Source organism: Pogoniulus pusillus, chromosome 31 (genome assembly GCF_015220805.1).
Source record: "Pogoniulus pusillus isolate bPogPus1 chromosome 31, bPogPus1.pri, whole genome shotgun sequence".
In the NCBI taxonomy this organism is placed as follows: domain Eukaryota; kingdom Metazoa; phylum Chordata; class Aves; order Piciformes; family Lybiidae; genus Pogoniulus; species Pogoniulus pusillus.
Genome location: NC_087294.1, coordinates 9,422,217 through 9,445,290, shown reverse-complemented (window position 1 = coordinate 9,445,290; position 23,074 = coordinate 9,422,217). Strand labels below are relative to the sequence as shown.

General features: G+C 44.1%; 1 protein-coding gene across 5 annotated transcripts in view; it reads right to left on the bottom strand.

Annotated features, from left to right (window-relative positions):
- Window positions 1–5,733: 5,733 nt before the first annotated feature.
- Window positions 5,734–23,074, bottom strand: part of AHI1 (Abelson helper integration site 1) — a 95,691-nt gene continuing 78,350 nt past the window's right edge. For all 5 annotated transcript variants that reach the window (XM_064169297.1, XM_064169301.1, XM_064169298.1 and 2 more), the window contains exons 24-25: window positions 12,589–12,668; window positions 5,734–6,915 (exon numbers count right to left, since the gene is read on the bottom strand). In XM_064169297.1, the coding sequence (XP_064025367.1) occupies window positions 6,687–6,915; window positions 12,589–12,668 (309 nt within the window). In that variant the 3' untranslated portion in view covers window positions 5,734–6,686. The remainder of the gene's footprint in view (window positions 6,916–12,588; window positions 12,669–23,074) is intronic.

Below are 23,074 nucleotides of genomic sequence, written 5' to 3'. Positions count from 1 at the left end.
AGGCTGCTAGAGCTTGGCTTTAGATGGCATTTATTTTAATGAGCCTCAGGCTGATGTCACTGCTACACTCATGACTGCATATCCCTGTGAAGTGCTAGAATTAACATGGAACATAAAATTAAGTTGCTTTATAGAGAATCTATACAAAGATGTCAAAATCCTGGTGACATACACTGAAAAAAAATGGCTGCTGGTGCAATGGCAAAATAAAAATGTCACAGTGTAACTAAGGGAACAATTACAGTCCATAATAATAAAAAGGAAAAACACTGCCAAGTGAGTAACACTTGATGGTAACTACTTGCATTGACTCTGCACCACTCACCTGTAGCCACAGATAGGCAAAGGCTTAGCCTGTGCACATTAAAACATGTAGTGCAAGCGAGGAAGCAAAACAACCTTGTCAAAGTTCGAGAGAGAAGGAAGAGGATTTTTCTTCAAAGTGTACAGTTGTGCAGTGCTGGTTTGGCTGTATTGAGCTGTGGATTAACAGTAAAGTCTTCAAGATGGAAGGGACCTCCAGAAAACCATGGAATTCTGCATGTCTTCATTTCAACTGAGAGCTGAAGCAATGAGTTTAGGGTAAGCAGATCACAGAATCAACCAGGCTGGAAGAGACCTCCAAGTGATGAGTACATGGAGGACCTACTCTAATCACCTTTGTAAGAATTCAGCAGTAAGAGACATTGAAAAATTGGTTACTGAGAAATTTGTAATTGCTCTTTTCAACTCAATTTAGGTGGAACTCTCTCACACTATTACTAAATGAAACAGTGTCTTTAACATAGGCAGATATAACAACATGCACTGATCAAGAAGAAAGTTGAACTGGCCCAGAATGTCTGAGCTCCACTTTGTAATTTCAGCCTCCAAACACATGGCTAGAACCTGTACTGACTCACACAATGTGTGAAAAGAGGTTCCTCAGTCGAACATGTCCACAGACCATCATTAACTCTTCTTCTGACTCCCAGAAGAGTGGGATTTGAGCCAGTATATTCTGCAACTTCCTTTCCAGTTAGCACCTCTGCCTGCACCGACTTTGCCAGGGACGCTTCATGATGTTGGTGAATGTAAGCCTGGGAAAGATTTCTAGATTCAAAGAAACCAAGGTAATATTGGCCTGTTTGCTTTGCTTTTTCTTCTCCCCCCACCCACCCACCCACCCTCTCCAACTATACCTGCATTTTATGTGACTAGAGAGTTTTCAAAGCGCTACATCCTAACAGTCTGTCGCAAGTGTATTGGGTGTTTCAGTTTGCCAGACCTGTCATAATAAATTAATTACAGGATGTTGCAGAAGTGGCTGAGTTCCAGCAGCATCTTGCACAGTTTAATATAGCCCCATTTCCCCATTTCGATGTATTTGCGGTTAGATAAATCCTCAGAAAATTTACAGCTGCTGCACAGAAGTTTGTTCTACTCCCTGCTGCCTGTGCAGGAGATGTTAAGTGCAACAAAAAATGTGATGTCTGCCTTTGAGCCTAGATTTTACTGCTATTGCTTTACCGGTGTGGAAACATTGTCCTGCTCCAAGTGGCATCTGCAGTTTCTGTCCGTGCGGTCCAGCATTTTCATTCTCATATACTTGTTTGCCAGTCAAATGCAGTGCAAATTCCTTCAGCCTGACAGAGTTCTCACCAGAACAAAAATAAAGCAAAGGAATCAGGTGGCTGGGATGAAATGCAGAGCTACCATTTTTTAATGAACACAAGGTAGAAAATATTTTCCTAGCCTTTAAAGTTAGTGTACACTAATGTATAAACTACAGCCCTGCTGCTGCTGCTGCTGCAAGCCTAAAAGTCCCTGACTTTGCTGGAGTTGTGAGCATAGGGGTCTATCTGATCCAAGCAGCTTGCAGGACTGACAATCTGCTTTTCATGTCACTGCTGGAAAACAGACCCTTCTGAAGGGAAGGCAGCAAGCAATGAGCATGTAATGGACTGAACAAAGGACAAAACTCTTGCCAAAACTACTGTGTAGAACACATCTATGCATAAGGAAAGCATCATATGATATTTGATGCTGAGAACAGCAGCTTGATGCCTGATGTGGAATTCTCTGCTCTAGCTGTGTTGTGCCAGATGAAGAGGTTGAGTGCAGGGAATCAGTGCAGACCTGCACACTGCAGCAGACAAAAACTACAAACATGCTTTCTGAAGCCCTGGGCCAGAAGCAAAGCTTCACCTGTCCAAACAGCACTGTGAACCATAGATAACATGGAGCTGTCTAGCTCAGTTAGGACAGTGCTGAGCTGCAAGTTACTGGAGAGATGCAGGAGAGTAATCTTCATGGGTGCTAAGAATTCATCCATAATGCTCCTGTAAATGGCACAAAACTGGAATGTATTAAAAACTGTGTATTAAAAGATGACTGCAGCCAGCAAAGCTCTGCCATAACACGCCTCCTCACTATCTTGTTCCTTCTTCTTAACTTCCAAATTCTAATTGCCACATTCTTGCAAGTCTCCTCCAGACACTTTTCTTCTTAAGATGCTTATTTCCTTCTCTCAGACCTCCTCTCGTTTCTAGTCCTTTTGTGCAGTAGTTTTGTTCCTAACACACGTATTTTATGCTCCAAGCAATAAAACTCCTTGAACTAAGGCATTATATTTTTATAAGTCCAGGTGTGCATCCATAAATTGACTATCCAGAATGTTTGGGACAAGTTACTGTAAAAAAATGCTACTGGAACTCCTCCACCACACACACACGAACCCCCACGCACTAATCTTTCTGGCCACCCTTCAGCATTCAGAAAACACTTCTATCCCCTCCCAGTTCCCAGGTCCATAACACAGGTTGTGCTGCATACATACTAACTTCATACGTGCTAGGAAATGATCATCAGGACAAACTATAACCCACCACTCTTTGTGTTTACCAAACAAGTGGTTTTTGCTTTAGCCCGTTCCCGCCTTCCATGAACTATTTCCTATTCACCTTCGCAATTAGAGCAGAAGGATGTGGTGAATGAAGTGCCTCATTATCAAGTTTGTATCCATGGTCTCTGCAGAATGGCTACCATGCCGGCTATTTTTCATAGCTGTCTGCTTTTGCTTGTAATGGGCCATTGTTAACCCTAAATGATCCTGACATTCAATTCTCCAGCAGACAATTGGGTCCAGCCGGCAGATTTAGTTCACTAGTCAACAGAGACTTTCGGTTGTCATGTTCCTCTGTGTTCTCATTAGCCCTTGTTTGACTGTGATCCATCCCCTACTGCCTTCTGAATTAAGTGATGCTACAAATATACTTATTGTGTTTTATGATGTCTGCTCCTCAAATTATTTTAAGGGAAAAAAAAAAACCCAACCAAACAAGTCCTCAAGCAAAAATCCCCAACAAACCCAAATGCAACCTGAAATACAGAGGAGGGGGAAAATGGGCTATCCCTTTTCCTCTTATTTTGTTAATGTATGCACTGTGCTCAATGTCCCTGCCATGTCATAAACATGTAATAGGTACTGTGTGCTGTAACCACACTCACAAAACCTAAACCCAGCAGAACAATGAGAGACTCACTGTGCTGTTATCACCAGGCAGTTAGATCTACCTAATGTTTACCCCTTTTTAAAGTAAGGTTTTATCTGCTTTGTTCCAGCAGTGAACTTGTATCACCCTCTAAAAAAAAACACCAAACCAAAAACTCAACCCTTCAAGCAGACTTTTGTTGTATTTTAATTCATGGCTCAGGGAGCAATTTTGCAGGGCACTCACATTTTAGGATATTTACTGTAGTTCTTCAGATTTTCAGCAATCTGAATCCTCTTGGAATTCTTTTCTTCCAGTGAAATTGAAGTCCTTTGAATCCATGGGACAATTTTCAGTGAATTGATGCTATGATTTTAAGGAATGTTAACACAGAAAGAAGCAGCATTGCATAAAGTTTAAATTAAAAACCTGAGGTTGTGCTTTGTGGTTTGGTTTTTTTTTTTTTAACCTATTACCTGAAACTGTTTATAACATTTACCCTTTCTTCTAAGTTTAAAATTTGAATGGTGGTTTCTGAAGGATAAAGAATCTGCTAAGGCTGGAGAGGAAAAAAAAAAAGCCATGATCCTGAAGGAAAGGTAAGAACTATCTTTGATATTATGCCACGTTAATTTGCCACAAGATTTTAGAGTGAAGCTTCTACTTTGAATACTGAAAGATCACTTTTTTTAACTTCAGATTTGTTTTTTTTTTCATTTTCTGTTAAGTGAATGCAAGAAAAACTCCTCTAGCACAAGCAGTGACATGGTATAAAGGAACAGAAGTCTTGAACCAACCATGTGGTAGAGAGGAAGGGGGGGGGAGAAAACAGAAGCTATTGGAAGTACAAGAAAACACCATGAAAAGTTTATTTTCAGATCCCTGCGTTTTCACGTTTGGCTCTTATCTGATCCCTTCTGCTTAATTGTGATTTGGAACTGTGCCTTGAAAGACACTGCTGCTGCCTCTCCTCTCAATTTGGAAAGTGTGGCAAAGCAGCTCTATTCAGCTTCAGAGCAGTGAACATAATTGGAGCCCTACTTCGCCAGCATGAAAGGAGGTGCTGTGCCTTTGATTAGAACCACCATCTCTCTGTGGTGTTTATCTGAAGTGTTATTTCTGTCTTCGGTGTCCACAATGCCAAATTAACATTTTACAATGCTTTCCAATGAGCTCCCAGAACTTAGCTACTGCTCAGCTTTCCCTGACGTGGAGCCTGATGTCATGCTCTGCCCTTATTTTAAATGTGATCCAGAACATGTTAAGGAAATTAAAATGTTGGGATTTCACTCTTTCATAAATTGTTTACATTCTGACAGTTGCATAGAGCAGTGCATTAGAATACACTGCCAAAAGCACAGAGGTAAGAAGCTAGGAGCCTCCCCAGATCAGGCAGTCCCAGGACAAAGATAATTTTACACAACCCCTGAGTGGGGAAAGTTTCCAGCACACACGAGAGGACAGACTGAAAGAGTTGGGGCTGTTCAGTCTGGAGAAGAGGAGGCTCTGAGGTGACCTTCTTGTGGCCTTTCAATATCTGAAGGGGGCCTACAGAAAAGCTGCAGAGGGACTTTTCAGGATATCAGGGAGTGACAGGACTAGGGTAAAGGAGTGAAGCTGGAGATGGGTAGGTTCAGGCTGGATGTGAGGAGGCAGTTCTTTAGCATGAGAATGGGGAAGCCTGGAATGGGTTGCCCAGGGAGGTGGTTGAGGCCCCATCCCTGGAGGTGTTTAAGGCCAGGCTGGACGAGGCTCTGGCCAGCCTGCACTAGGGTAGGGTGTCCCTGGGCATGGCAGGGGTGTTGGAACTAGATGATCCTTGATGTCCCTTCCAACCCCGACTGATTCTATGGCATATGCAAGTCTCATATGGGGGAGGACTCCAGACACATGCTGTAGGTAGAGCAAAGCCAGTACTGTTAGCAAAGAACAATTAGCAGTGAGGCCAAAACAAAAGTGTGATTTGCTGCCATGCTTCACTCAAAGGAAGCAAGTTTGCAGATTTTTCTGGCTTTGAGACATGGGCATGGAAGTATTACAATATATAGCAACTAGACCTCTGCATCTGGGGATATTTCACACATCAGTGCCCAAAACTGTTATTCTCACTTCTTTTTTTAATAGAATCAAGTGCCTCATCTACTAAATAAGGACTTTCTAATTTTATGTTATTTATTGCTTCAGAGGGGGAGGAGGAAGATTTTCCTAGCAGAGTAAAAATAAACTGGACATCATCAACCAGAAGAAAAAATACCAATGCTACCAGATAGAATGTGCTCTGTTTAATATAAAACATAAATTATTTAGCACTGCAGATAGTCAGTGAGGTCATTAGCAAAAGTTCACAACAGAATACTCACCAAAAAAAACCCAACAAAACAGACTGCCACTCACAAGGGAGTAAGGGCTACAAGTAAAACAAACAGCACATTTGGATATGAAATGTTTCATTCAGACAAAAGAATGTGTATTTGGCAAGACTGCTGCCAAAGCAGCCAGGAAGTCTGACAAAACTGCAATGCATCTTTATTATGTGCAGAAAACCTCATCTGAAAAATGTAATTGCCTGCAATTGGCCACATGTATTTACCTTGGTAAGCATGAGTAGTCCCACTGAAGAGAGTGTAGTTGCATAGCTGGTTACTCAACAGTTCACTTCAGAGTTGCAAAACGTAGTCCAAGTGAGTATTTGATGTTGGGGAAAATGCCTATGTTTGAGGTACATTACAATGGTAATGCTCCGTTAGGATTTTACCACTCTGAACATTCCACTTTACTTACAACACGTTTTTAAACAGTCATTGAATAACCTAGGTAGTGGTTGGGCTTGTTTTGCTCTAGATCACACTTTCTCACTTGATTCTCTGCTCCCAGTGGACTGATCTACAGCCCAGAGAAATGCCTGAGTTCAGCTGTAACTGGCTACTTACTTGGTTCATGTTGCAGTTTTCAGTGGGGTTCTCATGAAGTATGCAAGTCAGATTCAGATTTTACCAGTCCAGAGAGGAGCTGAACGTTCAAGTTCTGTTGATTTCAAGGAGCCCAGGGCAAAAGTCTACCAAAACAGGTTTACACCACTTGTAAGTCACAACTGATGCCATTTTGCATATTGGAGTATGTAAATTTATTTGTTCCTTGCTGATCCTAGAGATGAGATTGTAGTTGCAGCCTTCACTACGTATGCTGAATGTCACCCAGCAGTTGGAATTATGACTACACATCACAGCATTCAGGCTCAAAGGCAGTATTTGTCTTTCCATTTGTGCTTAAGTTTGTGCCTCTTACTGCCTTTTTCTTCTTCTTCAATTCCACCCTGTGGGCTGTAGGTTCATTTTCAACACCATTAGTGGTAACTGATGATACAGGAGTATCGAGACCCATTAAGTTGTGCTGATTTTCCCTCTCATTCCTCTGTAGCCTTTTCTTCTTTTTCTTTTCAACTCTAGAGGAAGGTGGATATAAAAAGAGTAAAAAGAAATACAAAGTTAGTCCAAATTTAGAGCACTTTCCACTCACAGCTGATGTGTTAGAACAATTGTTTGCCTGTCCCCCTTGAGTATAATGCTGAAACAACTACAAAAACTACTGTTCCACAGCAGAACAAAGACAGAAAACCCATGAAGGCAAAATCAGAGACCATTCCACCAGTCCACTTTCTCACCTCTCACAGCATTGCTTTGAGAGCTGCTCATGGTCTTAAAAATCTACCAGTCTTGACCAACAGTCAACAGATGCAATTAAAAAACACATACTACCAATCTCCTCCTCTCATAAAAGCCACTACACTTTTTGGGGGTCATTTCCTAAATTCAAACATCAAAATACAATTCGAGAGAGATTCATGAGTTATTTATTCAAGAAGAATAAGACAGGTAGGCAAAGTGCATAAAGTAAGTGCTTGGGGGTTTTACTTTACCTGCCTATGACAGATTGACAGAATTAGAAATCACTTTAAGGTCTATTTATGCTTATCAGGCTCCACACAATGCCAAACCCCTCAGTCAAGCTCCTGTATCCTTCCCGGTTAGTGTCTTTAACAAGGGAATTAGACTGGCCTTGCAGATGATGCCAGGGATTATGCAGATGTTACACCACTTCTACCACAAATTCCCACTCTTGGAAGAAGCTGCAACTTTATTTAGCTATAAATACAAAATAGTAGAATCACAGAACCTTAGAGGTTGGAAGGGACCTCCAGAGATCACAGAGTCCAAGCCCTCTGCCAAGGCAGGACCTAGGATCCTAAGGGAGTTTGCACGGGAACACATCCAGGCAGGTTTTGAAAGTCTCCAGAGAAAGAGACTCCACAACCTCTCCGGGCAGCCTGTTCCAGTGCTCTGTCACCCTCACTGGAAAGAAGTCTCTCCTCATGTTCTGTGTTCCAGTCTGTAGCCATTGCTCCTTGTCATATTGCAGCTGACCACTGAAGAGGTACTACAGAATTGTAGAATGGTTTAGGTTGGAAGGGACCTCAAAGATCATCCAGTTCCAACCCTCTGCCACAGGCACTGACACCTCCTGGTAGAACAGGTTGCTCAAGGCCTCATCCAACCTGGCCTTGAACACTTTCGGAGAGGGAGCAGCACAACCTCCCTGGACAACCTGTGCCAGTGTCTCACCACCCTCACTGGAAAGAACTTCTTCCTAACATCCAGTTCAGATCTCCCCTCTGCCAGTTTAAACCCATTACTTCTCATCCTGTTATTACAAAGCCTTGTCAATAGTCCCTCCCCAGCCTTCCTGTAGCCCCCTTCAGATACTGGAAGGCTACTACAAGGTCTCCCTGAAGCCTTCTCTTCTCCAGGCTGAAGAGCCCCAACTCCCATAGTCTGTCTTCATAGCAGAGGAGCTCCAGCCCTCTGAGCATCTTCATGGCCTTCCTCTGGACTTGCTCCAACAGTTCCATGTCCTTCTTGCGTTGGGGGATCCAGAACTGCACACAGTACTCCAGGTGGGGCACATACTTCAGTGGATGTCCCAGAAAGGACACTCAAAATAATTGCTTCCTGAAGTTCTATTAATGAGTTGAATTACACCAAATTTTGGATACTGGCTTCTAAAATACTGTACCAACCACTAGAACTAAGTAGTTTTTATAGGGACTTCCTTCCTTAATGTCCAAAATTCAATGCTGAATTCTGCCAATGTGTAGTTACATGGCCCATGAGGGTTAAACTTTCCACTCACAATCTATTCTTAAATCTAGACATAGCCAGAGAAAGAAAATGGAGATTTAAAGGTAGCTAAAATGAGATCTGTATCTGCATCTACACTGTCTGTGTACAGATTAATTACATGAGGAGGGGACCACTCTGGAAAATGATCAGTGAAACAACTGCTTAGATGACAGATACCTGCAATGGCAAAGACAGGAAGTGTTTTCAGAGGTGTTTTTTGAAGTCTGAATGGTTGCAATAGGTAAAGATATTGTGGAAGCTCCTGTTTGAAATGCTGAGATGTTATCTGCTCACAGCCTTCACACAATGAACACACACAACTCGTTAATAAATGCTGCTTCCTCACTATGTGACAAGCTTCCGTAATGGACAGAAGTGAATGGTTAGAAGGTGCAAAACCAGATTGCAGTTTGCAGCAATAAACCCTAATACATAGAGTTAAGGGATCACAGAAACATAGAATGGTTTAGGTTGGAAGGGACCTCAAAGATGATCCAGTTCCAACCCCCCACCATAGGCAGGGACAACTCCCACTAGAACAGGTCACTCAAGACCTCATCCAACCTGGCCTTGAACACTTTCGGAGAGGGAGCAGCCACAACCTCCCTGGGCAACCTGTGCCAGTGTCTCACCACCCTCACTGGAAAGAACTTTTCTTCCTAACATCTAGTTTAGATCTCCCCTCTGGCAGTTTAAACCCATTACTCCTTATCCTGTCATTACAAGACCTTGTCAATAGTCCCTCCCCAGCCTTCCTGTAGCCCCCTTCAGATACTGGAAGGCTACTACAAGGTCTCCCTGAAGCCTTCTCTTCTCCAGGCTGAAGAGCCCCAACTCCCATAGTCTGTCTTCATAGCAGAGGAGCTCCAGCCCTCTGAGCATCTTCATGGCCTTCCTCTGGACTTGCTCCAACAGTTCCATGTCCTTCTTGCGTTGGGGGATCCAGAACTGCACACAGTACTCCAGGTGGGGCACATACTTCAGTGGATGTCCCAGAAAGGACACTCAAAATAATTGCTTCCTGAAGTTCTATTAATGAGTTGAATTACACCAAATTTTGGATACTGGCTTCTAAAATACTGTACCAACCACTAGAACTAAGTAGTTTTTATAGGGACTTCCTTCCTTAATGTCCAAAATTCAATGCTGAATTCTGCCAATGTGTAGTTACATGGCCCATGAGGGTTAAACTTTCCACTCACAATCTATTCTTAAATCTAGACATAGCCAGAGAAAGAAAATGGAGATTTAAAGGTAGCTAAAATGAGATCTGTATCTGCATCTACACTGTCTGTGTACAGATTAATTACATGAGGAGGGGACCACTCTGGAAAATGATCAGTGAAACAACTGCTTAGATGACAGATACCTGCAATGGCAAAGACAGGAAGTGTTTTCAGAGGTGTTTTTTGAAGTCTGAATGGTTGCAATAGGTAAAGATATTGTGGAAGCTCCTGTTTGAAATGCTGAGATGTTATCTGCTCACAGCCTTCACACAATGAACACACACAACTCGTTAATAAATGCTGCTTCCTCACTATGTGACAAGCTTCCATAATGGACAGAAGTGAATGGTTAGAAGGTGCAAAACCAGATTGCAGTTTGCAGCAATAAACCCTAATACATAGAGTTAAGGGATCACAGAAACATAGAATGGTTTAGGTTGGAAGGGACCTCAAAGATGATCCAGTTCCAACCCCCCACCATAGGCAGGGACAACTCCCACTAGAACAGGTCACTCAAGACCTCATCCAACCTGGCCTTGAACACTTTCGGAGAGGGAGCAGCCACAACCTCCCTGGGCAACCTGTGCCAGTGTCTCACCACCCTCACTGGAAAGAACTTTTCTTCCTAACATCTAGTTTAGATCTCCCCTCTGGCAGTTTAAACCCATTACTCCTTATCCTGTCATTACAAGACCTTGTCAATAGTCCCTCCCCAGCCTTCCTGTAGGCCCCCTTCAGATACTGGAAGGCCACTACAACGTCTCCTCAAATCCTTCTCTTCTCCAAGCTGAAGAGCCCCAACTCTCACAGCCTGTCCTCACAGCAGAGCTGCTGCAGCCCTCTGAGCATCTTTGTGGGCCTCCTTTGGACTGGCTCCAACGGATTGATGTCCTTCTTGTGTTAGGGGCTCCAGAACTGCACACAGTACTCCAGGTGGGGTCTCAGGAGAGCAGAGTAAAAGAGGAGAATCCCCTCCCTTGCCCTGCTGGCCACACTGCTCTTGATGCAGCCCAGCACATGGCTGCTGTCTGGGCTGTGTGCACACTCCCAGCTCACGCTGAGCTTTTTATCTACCCAGACCTCCAGGTCCTTTTCCTTAGAGCTGCTCTCACCCATTCACCACCCAGCCTGGATTTGCGCTTGGGATTGCACCGACCAGGTGCAGGACCTTACACTTGGCCTTGTTGAATATCATGAGGTTGGCCTGGGCCCACCTCTCCAGTCTGTCCAGGTCCCTCTGGATGGCATTCCTGCCTTCTAGGGATGACACCACACAGCTTGGTGTTATCTGCAAACTTGCTGAGGGTGCACTCGATTCCTCTGTCCATGTAGCTGACAAAGATGTTACACAGCACTGGTCCCTGCATTGACCCCTGAGGCATGACACTTGTCACTGGGCAATTCCCATACCCCTGAGTTTTGATTCTTATATGCATTAGGTACAGTTCTTGCTCTTTTGGGGGGCAGACTCTGTGTATATTTGAGTGTGTCTATATTTATATATACACACACACAAACTGTTATTTCCTTCATGTTTCACATGTGAAGTGCTTTTGGAATGATTATCCTAAAGCTGCCTTCTTGTTTTGTTTGCTAGAACAAAATCACCCTGACAACATTTCTCACAGTTTTTTTCCACAGCAGTTGCAGAATCATAGAATTGTTTTGGTTGGAAAAGACCTACAAGATCAGTGAGTCCAACTGCTGACCCAATTGCCACCATGGCCATTAAATCATGTCCCAGAGTGCCACAACTACATGTTTTTTTGAACACCTCTAGGGGCAGTGACTCCACCACCTCCCTGGACAGCCTATTCCAAAGCCTGAGCACCCTTTCAGTGAAAAAAAGTTTTCCTAATATCTGATCTAAGCCTTCCCTCAACATTTCCTTTTGTTCATAGAATGGCTTAGGTTGAAAGGGACCTTGGAGTTGATTTACTCCAACCCCTCCACCATGGGCACGGATGCCTCTCACCTAGACTCAGCTGCTCGAGACCTCCTCCAACCTGAAATAAGCATTACTTTGTAAAAACATTGACTTTGAAAAGAATTCTACCACTTGTTACTAGGGAGAAGAGACTGAGCTCACCTCACTACAACCTCCTTTCAGGTAGTTGTAGAGAGCAATAAGGTCACTCCTCAGTCTCCTCCAGAATGAGAATCCCAGCTCCCTCAGCTGCTCCTCAATGAGACTGCTTCTCCAGGCCCTTTACCAGCTTTATTGCCCTACTCCAGACATGCTCCAGCACCTCAGTGTCCTTATTCTAATGAGTGGGTCAAAATTGAACACATTATTCAAGGTCCAGCATCACCGGTGCAGAATACAGAGGCACGATGGCTTCCTTACTCCTGCTGGCCACACCATTCCTGACACAGGCCAGGATGCTGTTGGTGTTCTTGGCCACGTGAGCACACTGCTGGCTCAGTTCAGCTGGTTACCAGCCAGCATCCCCGGGTTCTTTTCTGCTGGGCAGCTTTTCAGCCACTCTCCCCCAAGCCTGTAGAGTTGCAAAGGGTTGTTCTGACCCAAGCACAGCAGCTGGCACGTTGCCTTGTTAAACCATATACCACTCCACGGACCATTGATCCAGCCTGTCCAGACTCCTTTGCAGAGCCTTCCTACCCTCAAGCCCATAGGACTTCCACCCAATTTAGTGCTGTCCATGAAATCTGAAATAACACTGCAAACTATTTTAAGTATTTCTTGCTTACTGTGTAGCAGATGAGTCTTCATTTGTGTCATGCTCTGAACTACATCTTAGGTCCCTTGACTTACTGATCACTGGTGACACCTGCAAAAGAGACAGAGGAAGGTAAAAAGAAGACATACGATGGGGCCAACATAGATAGAAAAGCCACCAGCTTCCTGAATAAGGAGAGAATATACCTCGTTTGAAAAAGAGTGTCTATCAGCCATAAAATGTTAACTCCTGTGTGGTTACAAACAAGGAAACAGTGCTCTGCCTTCAGAAAAAGGGAAAAAGAAAAAGGAAGCTGCTTGCAAATAAAAGACAATTTTCAGGTACACGTAGAAACAGAAGGTTATGAATCAGGAGGGCTGGAACTAGATGATCCTTATGGATCCTCCCAGCCCTGACAATTCTATGATTCATAGAATCAGAATTGTCAGGATTGGAAGGGAAGTCAAGAATCATCTAGCTCCAACCCTCCTGCAATGGGCAGGGACACAGAATCACAAAATCAGTCAGGGCTGGAAGGGACCACAAGGATCATCTAGTTCCAACACCCTTGCCATGGGCAGGGACACCCTACCCTAAAGCAGGCTGGCCAAAGCCTCATCCAGCCTGGCCTTAAGCACCTCCAGGGATGAGGCCTCAACCACCTCCCTGTGCAACCCATTCCAGGCTCTCACCACTCTCATGCTCAACAACTTCCTCCTCACATCCACTCTGAATCTCCCCACCTCCAGCTTTGCTCCATTCCCCCCAGTCCTGTCACTCCCTGATAGCCTAAAAAGTCCCTCCCCAGCTTTTTTGTAGGCCCCCTTCAGATCCTGGAAGGCCACAAGAAGGTCACCTCAGAGCCTCTTCTTCTCCAGACTGAACAGCCCCAACTCTTTCAGTCTGTCCTCATAGCAGAGCTGCTCCAGCCCTCTGAGCATCCTCTTGGCCCTTCTCTGGACACGCTCCAGCATGTCTACATCCTTCTTGTAATGGGGGCTGCAAAGCTGGATGCAGTAATCCAGGTGGGGTCTCACCAGAATGGAGTAGAGGGGGAGAATCACCTCCCTGGTCCTGTTGGCCACACTTCTCCTGATGCAGCCCACACTAGATCAGATCAGAACTCCATCCAGCCTGGCCCTAAAAACTTTCAGGGATGGAGCTTCCACCACCTCCCTGGGCAGCCTGTTCCAGTGTCTCACCACCCTCACGGTGAAGAACTTCTTCCTAACATCCAATATGAATCTACACACTTCTACACTTCTAGTTTTGCTCCATTCCCTCTATCCTATCACTACTCAACATCCTAATCATCTGAATCTGCTTGAAATCAGCTCAAAATACATATTGTCTGAATTATGAATTATTTTGGCTACTCCACGATTAAAGAGAGAACACTAAAAAGCCATCTTATGGCAGGGTTTTAACAAGAGAAACATCTCTGTTTTATAAGCCTGCATGTTACAGTCACAGTATCACACAGTATCATCAGGGTTGGAAGAGACCTCACAGATCATCAAGTCCAACCCTTTACCACAGAGCTCAAGGCCAGACCATGGCACCAAGTGCCACGTCCAGTCCTGCCTTGAACAGCTCCAGGGACGGCGACTCCACCACCTCCCCGGGCAGCCCATTCCAGTGTCCAATGACTCTCTCAGGGAAGAACTTTCTCCTCACCTCCAGCCTAAATTTCCCCTGGCATAGCTTGAGGCTGTGTCCTCTTGTTCTGGTGCTGGCCACCTGAGAGAAGAGAGCAACCTCCTCCTGGCCACAACCACCCCTCAGGTAGTTGTAGACAGCAATAAGGTCTCCCCTGAGCCTCCTCTTCTCCAGGCTAACCAATCCCAGCTCCCTCAGCCTCTCCTCGTAGGGCTGTGCTCAAGGCCTCTCCCCAGCCTCGTCGCCCTTCTCTGGACACGCTCAAGCATCTCAATGTCCCTCCTAAACTGGGGGGCCCAGAACTGAACACAGCACTCAAGGTGTGGTCTAACCAGTGCAGAGGGACAGGGATCTGCTGGAGAGAGTCCAGCAGAGGGCTGTGAGGACGATTAGCGGACTGGAGGGCATGGCTTATGAGGAGAGGCTGAGGGACCTGGGGCTGCTTAGTCTGGAGAAGACTGAGAGGGGATTTGATAAATGTTTATAAGTATCTGAGGGCTGGCCAGAAGCAGGGGGGACAGGCTCTGCTCACTGCTCACTGGGATAGGACAAGGAGCAATGGGTGTAAATTGCAGCAAAAGAGGTTCTGCCTCAACACAAGGAGGAACTTCTTTACTGTAAGGGTCACAGAGCACTGGAACAGGCTCCCCAAAGAGGTTGTGAGGTCTCCTTCTCTGAGGCCTTTCCAGGCCTGTCTGGATGTGTTCCTCTGTGATCTGTGTTAGATAGCATTGTCCTGCTCTGGCAGGGGGGTTGGATTGGATGATCTCCTTGGGTCCCTTCCAACCCCTAACATCCTGAGAGCCTGTGATAAATAAAACTTAACATTCCCCTGTCAAGTACTACTGTCCAGTTTTAATGCAGGGTAAAGTGAGGCACGGATGAAAAGTGTCTTGGCATGCTCCAAAGAAGATCATATCAGAACCAGAACCTGTAGCTCCCAAACACCTGTTCAGGGTTTTCAGTAGTTTAATTAGTTTCTTAAGTTCTAAACAGAATTAATTAAAACAGTATCTAGTCAATGCTAGCAGTTGAATGGAATTTGCACTTTTGTGTCTTGGTCCTGCTATCTAGTATTATTTTTATTAGCTTAATATTATTTTTCTGCTGACTTAGAAGAAACAAAGTCAAACACCCATTGGCTTATGAAATTAATAAGCAACACTGCCCACAACAACCATGCTCAAGCATTAGTCATTAGAAACAGCCTGCTGAAAACACACAGATTGCTGGATTAGTTTAAGTTTAGTAGAAGTCAGCCTATTAGAGTGTAATAACATAGCATTTGTGAGACTAAGAATCAAAAGAATCTTCCACTTCACATACAAAATCCTTGTTAATACAGTAACAAACTTGAGACTAAGTCAACGGTGAAAGTAAGCACATTCTCCAACCATGGATGGCAGAACCACAGGCAGAGAGGACATTGCCTTGACTTGGAAATGCCTCTGATTGGCCAAAATTTTGCAAAACCCAAATTCTTTTTTTCCCCTAGAACCTTATCTGAATCCTTGTCTTTTCTGCTTTCATTTAAGGAAGCTGAAAACAGCACATTCACTGGAGCACCCAGATCATAGAATCATAGAATCAACCAGGTTGGAGGAGACCTCCAAGATCATCCAGTCCAACCCAGCCCCCAGCCCTATCCAGTCAACCAGACCATGGCACCAAGTGCCTCAGCCAGGCTTTTCTTCAACCCCCTCAGGGACTGTGACTCTGCCACCTCCCTGGGCAGCCCATTCCAATCACTCTCTCTGGGAAGAACTTCCTCCTAACATCCAACCTATACCTCCCCTGGCACAACTCAAGACTGTGTCCCCTTGTTCTATTGCTGGTTGCCTGGGAGAAGAGACCAACCCCCACCTGGCTACAACCTCCCTTCAGGTAGTTCCAGCTCAGTTTCTTGGGATCCTTCATCAGTGTGGTAAGAACTTCACTCCATGAAATTTCTATTGGCAGTTTAGATCGATGTTGTAATGAAAGATGACTGTGACCTAATTTTGTGGGTCAGGAGTTAAGTAACTCATAAGGCAGGAAAACAAGGTTTGCATAAAATGATTATGTTATGAATGCAAAGCTGATGGTAGAAAGCATTTTGAAAGTGGCTCCTTTGAAATGCAACTTTTTTTTTTAATTATTTGCAAAGATTAATATTGGATCTTGAGCACTACACCTCCTAATGTTAATGATTTCATTTTATTCACTCACCATAAAATTCTGATGCTTGCCCAGATAGGCATTTAGAATATCTGCACTTGGAAAATCAGTTTCCATTAGACTATCTGCTATTATCAGTAATTAAAATACTATTAGTATTCTACATTTTAAGTGCCCTATTTAGTTTCATAGAAGAAAGATCTTAAAGTAACTCCTATGATGGTTTTCACAGTAGTTGTGTTTTGCAGTCCTAACATAAGAAACTTCAGTATTCCTCAAAAAAACTCAAGAAGAACAGAATATGTAGCAGAGCTGTACATAACTCAGCATTGGAGAAACTGTCCTTGTGGCCAAAACCCAAACACAACCAAAAAATGCAGTTGTATCTCCCTGCTCATGCTAACAACCTAAGCAAGAACAGAATATGTAGCAGAGCTGTACATAACTCAGCATTGGGGAAAATGTGGTGTGGCCAAAACCCAAACACAACCAAAAAATGCAGTTATATCTTCCTGCTCATGCTAACAACCTAAGCAAGAACAGAATATGTAGCAGAGCTGTACATAACTCAGCATTGGGGAAAATGTGCTTGTGGCCAAAACCCAAACACAACCAAAAAATGAAGTTATATCTTCCTGCTCATGCTAACAACCTAAGCAAGAACAGAATATGTAGCAGAGCTGTACATAACTCAGTACTGGGGAAAATGTGCTTGTGGCCAAAACCCAAACACAACCAAAAACTGCAGTTGTATCTCCCTCCTCATGCTAATAACCTCAGCAAGAACAGAATATGTAGCAGAGCTGTACATAACTCAGTACTGGGGAAAATGTGCTTGTGGCCAAAACCCAAACACAGCCAAAAAATGCAGTTGTATCTCCCTGCTCATGCTAACAACCTAAGCAAGAACAGAATATGTAGCAGAGCTGTACATAACTCAGCATTGGGGAAAATGTGCTTGTGGCCAAAACCCAAACACAACCAAAAAATGCAGTTGTATCTCCCTCCTCATGCTAATAACCTAAGCAAGAACAGAATATGTAGCAGAGCTGTACATAACTCAGTACTGGGGAAAATGTCCTTGTGGCCAAAACCCAAACACAACCAAAAAATGCAGTTGTATCTTCCCACTCATGCTAACAATTTAAGCAACAACTTCATTCTTCAGTAAACATTTTTTGATTGGATAATTTATAAAAAGATTAATTTTCTACCAAAGTAAATACCTCCCATAGGGTATTACAAAATAAAGATTTTCCTTATTTCTCATGTAAAAGAAATTTCACAGGATCACAGAAATGTTCAAGTTGGAAAAGACCTTCAAGATCACGAAGTCCAACCAACACCCTACTCTGCAAGGTTCACCTCTAAATCATATCCCCAAGCACCACATCCAAGTGACTTTTAAAACTCATCAAGGATGGGTGACATCTCCTTTCATCAGCTCTCACACTGAAAAAAAATGAAAGGCATAGGAAGAAAAGCTGCTGTGTCATTGCTGCAACACAGGAACTGCCATAACCGATCAGCCCCCTCAGTGGTCTTCTTAGCAGTTTTGTCTCAAGAGAGTCAAGTATTGCCTAAAGCCAAAGTGCTGCAGAACTTTCCTTCATTATCACAGCTGAATGACAAATTGGTTCTTCTCTGCAGCGCTCTGGAGCTTCTGTAAAACCATTCATGGCACCACAAGTCTTACAGGGATTTGATTCAACTCACAGAATTAAACCAGGTTAGAAAAGACCTTTGAGATCACCAAATCCAACCTATCACCTAACCCTTCTCATCAACTAAGCCATGGCACTAAGTGCCTCATCCAGTCTCCTTTTAAACACCTCTAGGGATGGTGACTCCACCACCTCCCTGGGCAGCCCATTCCAATGCCAATCACTCTTTCTGTTAAGAACTTCTAACATCCAGCCTAAACCTGCCCTGGCACACCTTCAGGCTGTGTCATTGTGCTAGTTTGAAGCTAGCTAGAATGTTTTGGTGAGAAGAATTACAGGCTGTGAAAGGGAAACTGTTCTGTCCCTGGCTGCCTGGGAGAAGAGACCAACCCCCACCTGGCTACAACCTCCTTTCAGATATCTGTAGAGAGTAATAAGGTCTTACTACTTATCCTTAGCAACTTGAAATTCAAAACCACAACAAAACAGCCTGATTTGTATTTCCCAATCATTTAGGTACTTTGGGAATCTCAGCCATTACCTCAGCCTAAAATGTGCTAACAAAAAAAATAAATCTAAGCTGAATTTTGACTTGTAGTAGCTAGTTTTAACCAAAATTTTCTTCAACCAATATTAGATGTATTCCATTCCAGCTTCATGTTCCCTGATCTTGTTTTAAAGCAGAAAGGGAAAATACAAAGGAAATAAAGAGTGCATGCAGCTCATCTTTCTACACCATGTACTCTTTTCTACACTCTTTTCACTGACCATTCTTTGCTAGTTTAATCTTCTGAGTATACCTTTTTACATATTCTTTTTCCCCTGGACTTGTAAATGATGCATTACTTTTCTCTGGACTCATAATATGATTTTGCAATTGCCCTTGGATGCTGTGCAAGATGAAAAAGCAACATATGTGCTTGGTTTTGGATTGTCACTGTGTGTCTTTTGAATACCTGTATGTATTATATAGTCTATTATAAAATTCCAGTCAGTTTAACTTGAAGTGCCAGAAGAATCACAGCAAAGACTATTTGGATGAAATATTACTAAAATTTGAGTTTTACTAAGAAAGTGCTACTGGTAATAAAAAACTATTCTTAGAATCACAGAATCATTGAGGCTGGAAAAGACCTCTGAAATCATCAAGTCCAGCCTATAACCTAACACCATGACATCAGCTAATCCATGCCACTGAGTGCAACATCCAATCTTTTCTTAAAGACCTTCAGGGATGGTGACTGCAGCACCTCCCTGGGCAGTCCATCCCAGTGCCTGATCACCCCTTCTGTGAGGAAGTGCTTCCTACAATCCAACCTAAACCTTCCCTGGTGCAGCTTCAGGCCATGCCCTCTTGTCCTCTAACAAGTTGCCTGGGAGAAGAACCTGAGCCCCACCTGACTACAACTTCCCTTGAGGTAGTTGTAGAGTGGTAAGGTTTCCCCCCGAGTCTCCTCCAGACTAAACAGTCCCAGATCCCTTACCTCTCCTTTCCCTCCAGCCCCCTCACCAGTCTTGTCGCTCTCCTCTGGACCTGCTCCAGCACCTCAGTATCTTTCTTGCAGTAAGGGGTCCAGAGCTGCACACAGTGCTCAAGGCAAGACTTCACCAGTGCCAAGTACAGGGGCAGAATTACATCCCTAATCCTGCTGGCCACACTATTCCTGATACAGGTCAAGATGCCACTGGCTTTGCATGCCTTCTGGGCACACTGCTGGCTCATGTCCATCTGTCTGCCCACAGTGCTCCCACGTCCCACTTGGCTAGGCCACTCTCCAGGCACTCATCCCCCAGTCTGTAGTGCTGCATGAGGTTATTGTGGCCAAAGTGTAGGACTCTGCCTTTGGAAAATCATGTCAACCATAGACACTTGAGAAAATGCAAGTGATCACAAGTAAGCCAAGGTTAACTGTCACAAAGCTGAGTAACAAGTACTGGTTGTGCACTGCAGTAACGCTAGCTGCTGCACGTGAAAACATTTTGATCCAGTAAATCAACTAAATTCCTACCAGCTGACATCAAGAAACAAGATGATCAAGTCTTTAAGAAAAGTATATTTCTCAGCACTTTTCCCTTCTCTAATCCAGGTGTAAGCAAAACTGGAAGAGTACAGCAACATAATCCCTCTGGGATAGCTTCCTTGCCTCCAATAACATAAGACAACATATAGAAACATAGAATGGTTTAGGTTGGAAGGGACCTCAAAGATCATCCAGATCCAACCCCCCACCATAGGCAGGGACACCTCCACTAGAGCAGGTTGCTCAAGGCCTCATCCAACCTGGCCTTAAACACCTCCAGGGAGGGAGCAGCCACAACCTCCCTGGGCAACCTGTGCCAGTGTCTCACCACCCTCACTGTAAAGAACTTCCTCCTCCAGTCTAAATCTCCCCTCTGCCAGTTTAAACCCATTACCCCTCCTCCTGTCATTACAAGACCTTGTAAATAGTCCCTCCCCAGCCTTCCTCTAGGCCCCCTGCAGATACTGAAGAATGACAGACATGCAAGAAATTCTCAGGCTTTCCAGCAGTGTTGTCATTTCTCCTGTATCTGTTGAGGTCTGCCTTTACAGGAGTATCCAGAAGGAATGCACACCTCTCTTTTGTGCACTATGGTTTGGCTAGGAGTTTCTCACTACAACAAGGTAAAGGATACTTCAGAGTAATTAATACTACTGGGTGCAGCAACTAATTCTCTGATTTAGAAACAAAACACTTAGTAATTTGATTTATAGCTACTGGCTTAGAATCACAGAATCAGTCAGGGTTGGAAGGGACATCAAGGATCATCTAGTTCCAACCTCCTTGCCATGCCCAGGGACACCCTACCCTAGAGCAGGCTGGCCAGAGCCTTATCCAGCCTGGCCTTAAAATACCTCCAGGGATGGGGCCTCAACCACCTCCCTGGGCAACCCATTCCAGGCTTCCCCACTCTCATGCTAAAGAACTGCCTCCTCACATCCAGCTTGAATCTACGCACCTCCAGCTTCACTCCTTTACCCTAGTCCTGTCACTCCCTGATATCCTGAAAAGTCCCTCTGCAGCTTTTCTGTAGGCCCCCTTCAGATATTGAAAGGCCACAAGAAGGTCACCTCAGAGCCTCCTCTTCTCCAGACTGAACAGCCCCAACTCTTTCAGTCTGTCCTCTCGTGTGTGCTGGAAACTTTCCCCACTCAGGGGTTGTGTAAAATTATCTTTGTCCTGGGGACTGCCTGATCTGGGGAGGCTCCTAGCTTCTTACCTCTGTGCTTTTGGCAGGATGTTCTAATGCACTGTTAGAATGTAAAGAATTTATGAAAGAGAGAAAGAGCTACTTGCTTCAACAAGACAGCTGGTTTCAGCAAGGCTGACAAGCCAGCAATCTGTACTCAATTTCTTAAATGCTACCTCTCTCTATTCACCTATTAAAAACAAAAGCTACACATAAAAGGTGTAGCAGAAGTAACTTGGAGTGTTTTAACCTTGAACACTGCAATATATATTCTGCAGCAAAGATATGATAAAAAAAAAAGAAAATTGTAACTAAGCAACAGTTTTGAGTCTTGCACATCAGATAAAACATCAGACTGAGCTGTAGAAAAGTACATGGGCAAGTCAAGTCATTTGGGAGAAATCTGAAAACAATTTTTGAAGCAGTTATATTAGTACCCTCTGACTCAAGGAATAGCTGTGGAAATCACAGTGAAGAAGGAAGGATAGAGATGTTTTGTAATGAAATAATTACATTTTAGCAGCTATTGAACTGCTCTTTTTTTTTGTTGCTGCTTACAGAGCATCCTATCTTTTAATATCTTTCAACATCCTATCTTTTAATCATCAGTCTTCAAAGCAGGAGAAGGTAAGCTATGCACAGTTTGTAATCTGTGCTTTCTAGAGAAGTGAGAGACATTTGGCCTGCTTTGCACATAGCACAAACCCTATGAGGAGAGGCTGAGGGAGCTGGGGGTGTGCAGCCTGGAGAAGAGGCAGCTCAGGGGTGACCTCATTGCTGTCTACAACTACCTGAAGGAACATTGTAGCCAGGTGGGGGTTGGTCTCTTCTCCCAGGCAACCAGCAACAGAACAAGGGGACACAGCCTCAAGTTGTGCCAGGGGAGGTCTAGGCTGGATGCTAGGAGGAAGTTCTTCCCAGAGAGAGTGATTGGCATTGGGATGGGCTGCCCAGGGAGGTGGTGGAGGCACTGTCCCTGGAGGTGTTCAAGAAGAGACTGGATGAGGCACTTGGTGCCATGGTTTAGTTGACTGAATAGGGCTGGGGGATAGGTTGGACTGGAGTTAAGTGCTCCAAAGTAAGTCAGGTTTTGATAAATCCACATTCAACCATTAGTGGAAAAGACATTTCTGCCAATCTTGGAGTCGATGAGAGATTTGCCTCTCGCTACAATGAGTGCAAAAGTAGGCAGAGTATTTAACTGGCACATGATGGAACAACTGGTTCCACACAAGACAAATGTTAGATATCTGCTGAAAATCTATTTGCTTACCTTTTACCAAAAGGAATGAGAACTAACACAGGCCATCCAGCACAGCACACAAAAGACATACTTGTGATGGTTTGGGTGTTAGCCACCCCCTCCTCCCCAGCTCTTATGAAATCACCCAGACTATACTCAGCCAGCTGGAAACTAAGGAATGAAGCTTTATATTTACAGCTTAGTACAATATACAAGCAGGTATTTACAATATATGCAGCTATAGACAGAAATAGACAATTTCAAAAGTAATACAGAAACACAACAGCCCTCCCAGAAACCATAGTCCCCAGGAGGTGCTCCCAACCACCCTTCCACCTCCTTTCCACCCCTCTACCTTATCCCAGACTTTGCCTTACATTCAAGGTGAGTTTGGAAGAATGGTCCAGAAAGCAGAAGGATTAGTTATACAGACAGCAGGTTAGGGAGAAAAGAGCAGGCAGCCAGAGACACACAGAAACTGTGTAATCTATGCTTATATTCAAGGGAGTTTGGAGGGTCAGCCAGGGGGGTTAGGAAGCAGATGGATTAGCCACACAGACAGCAGGTTAGGTTAGAGAGAGACT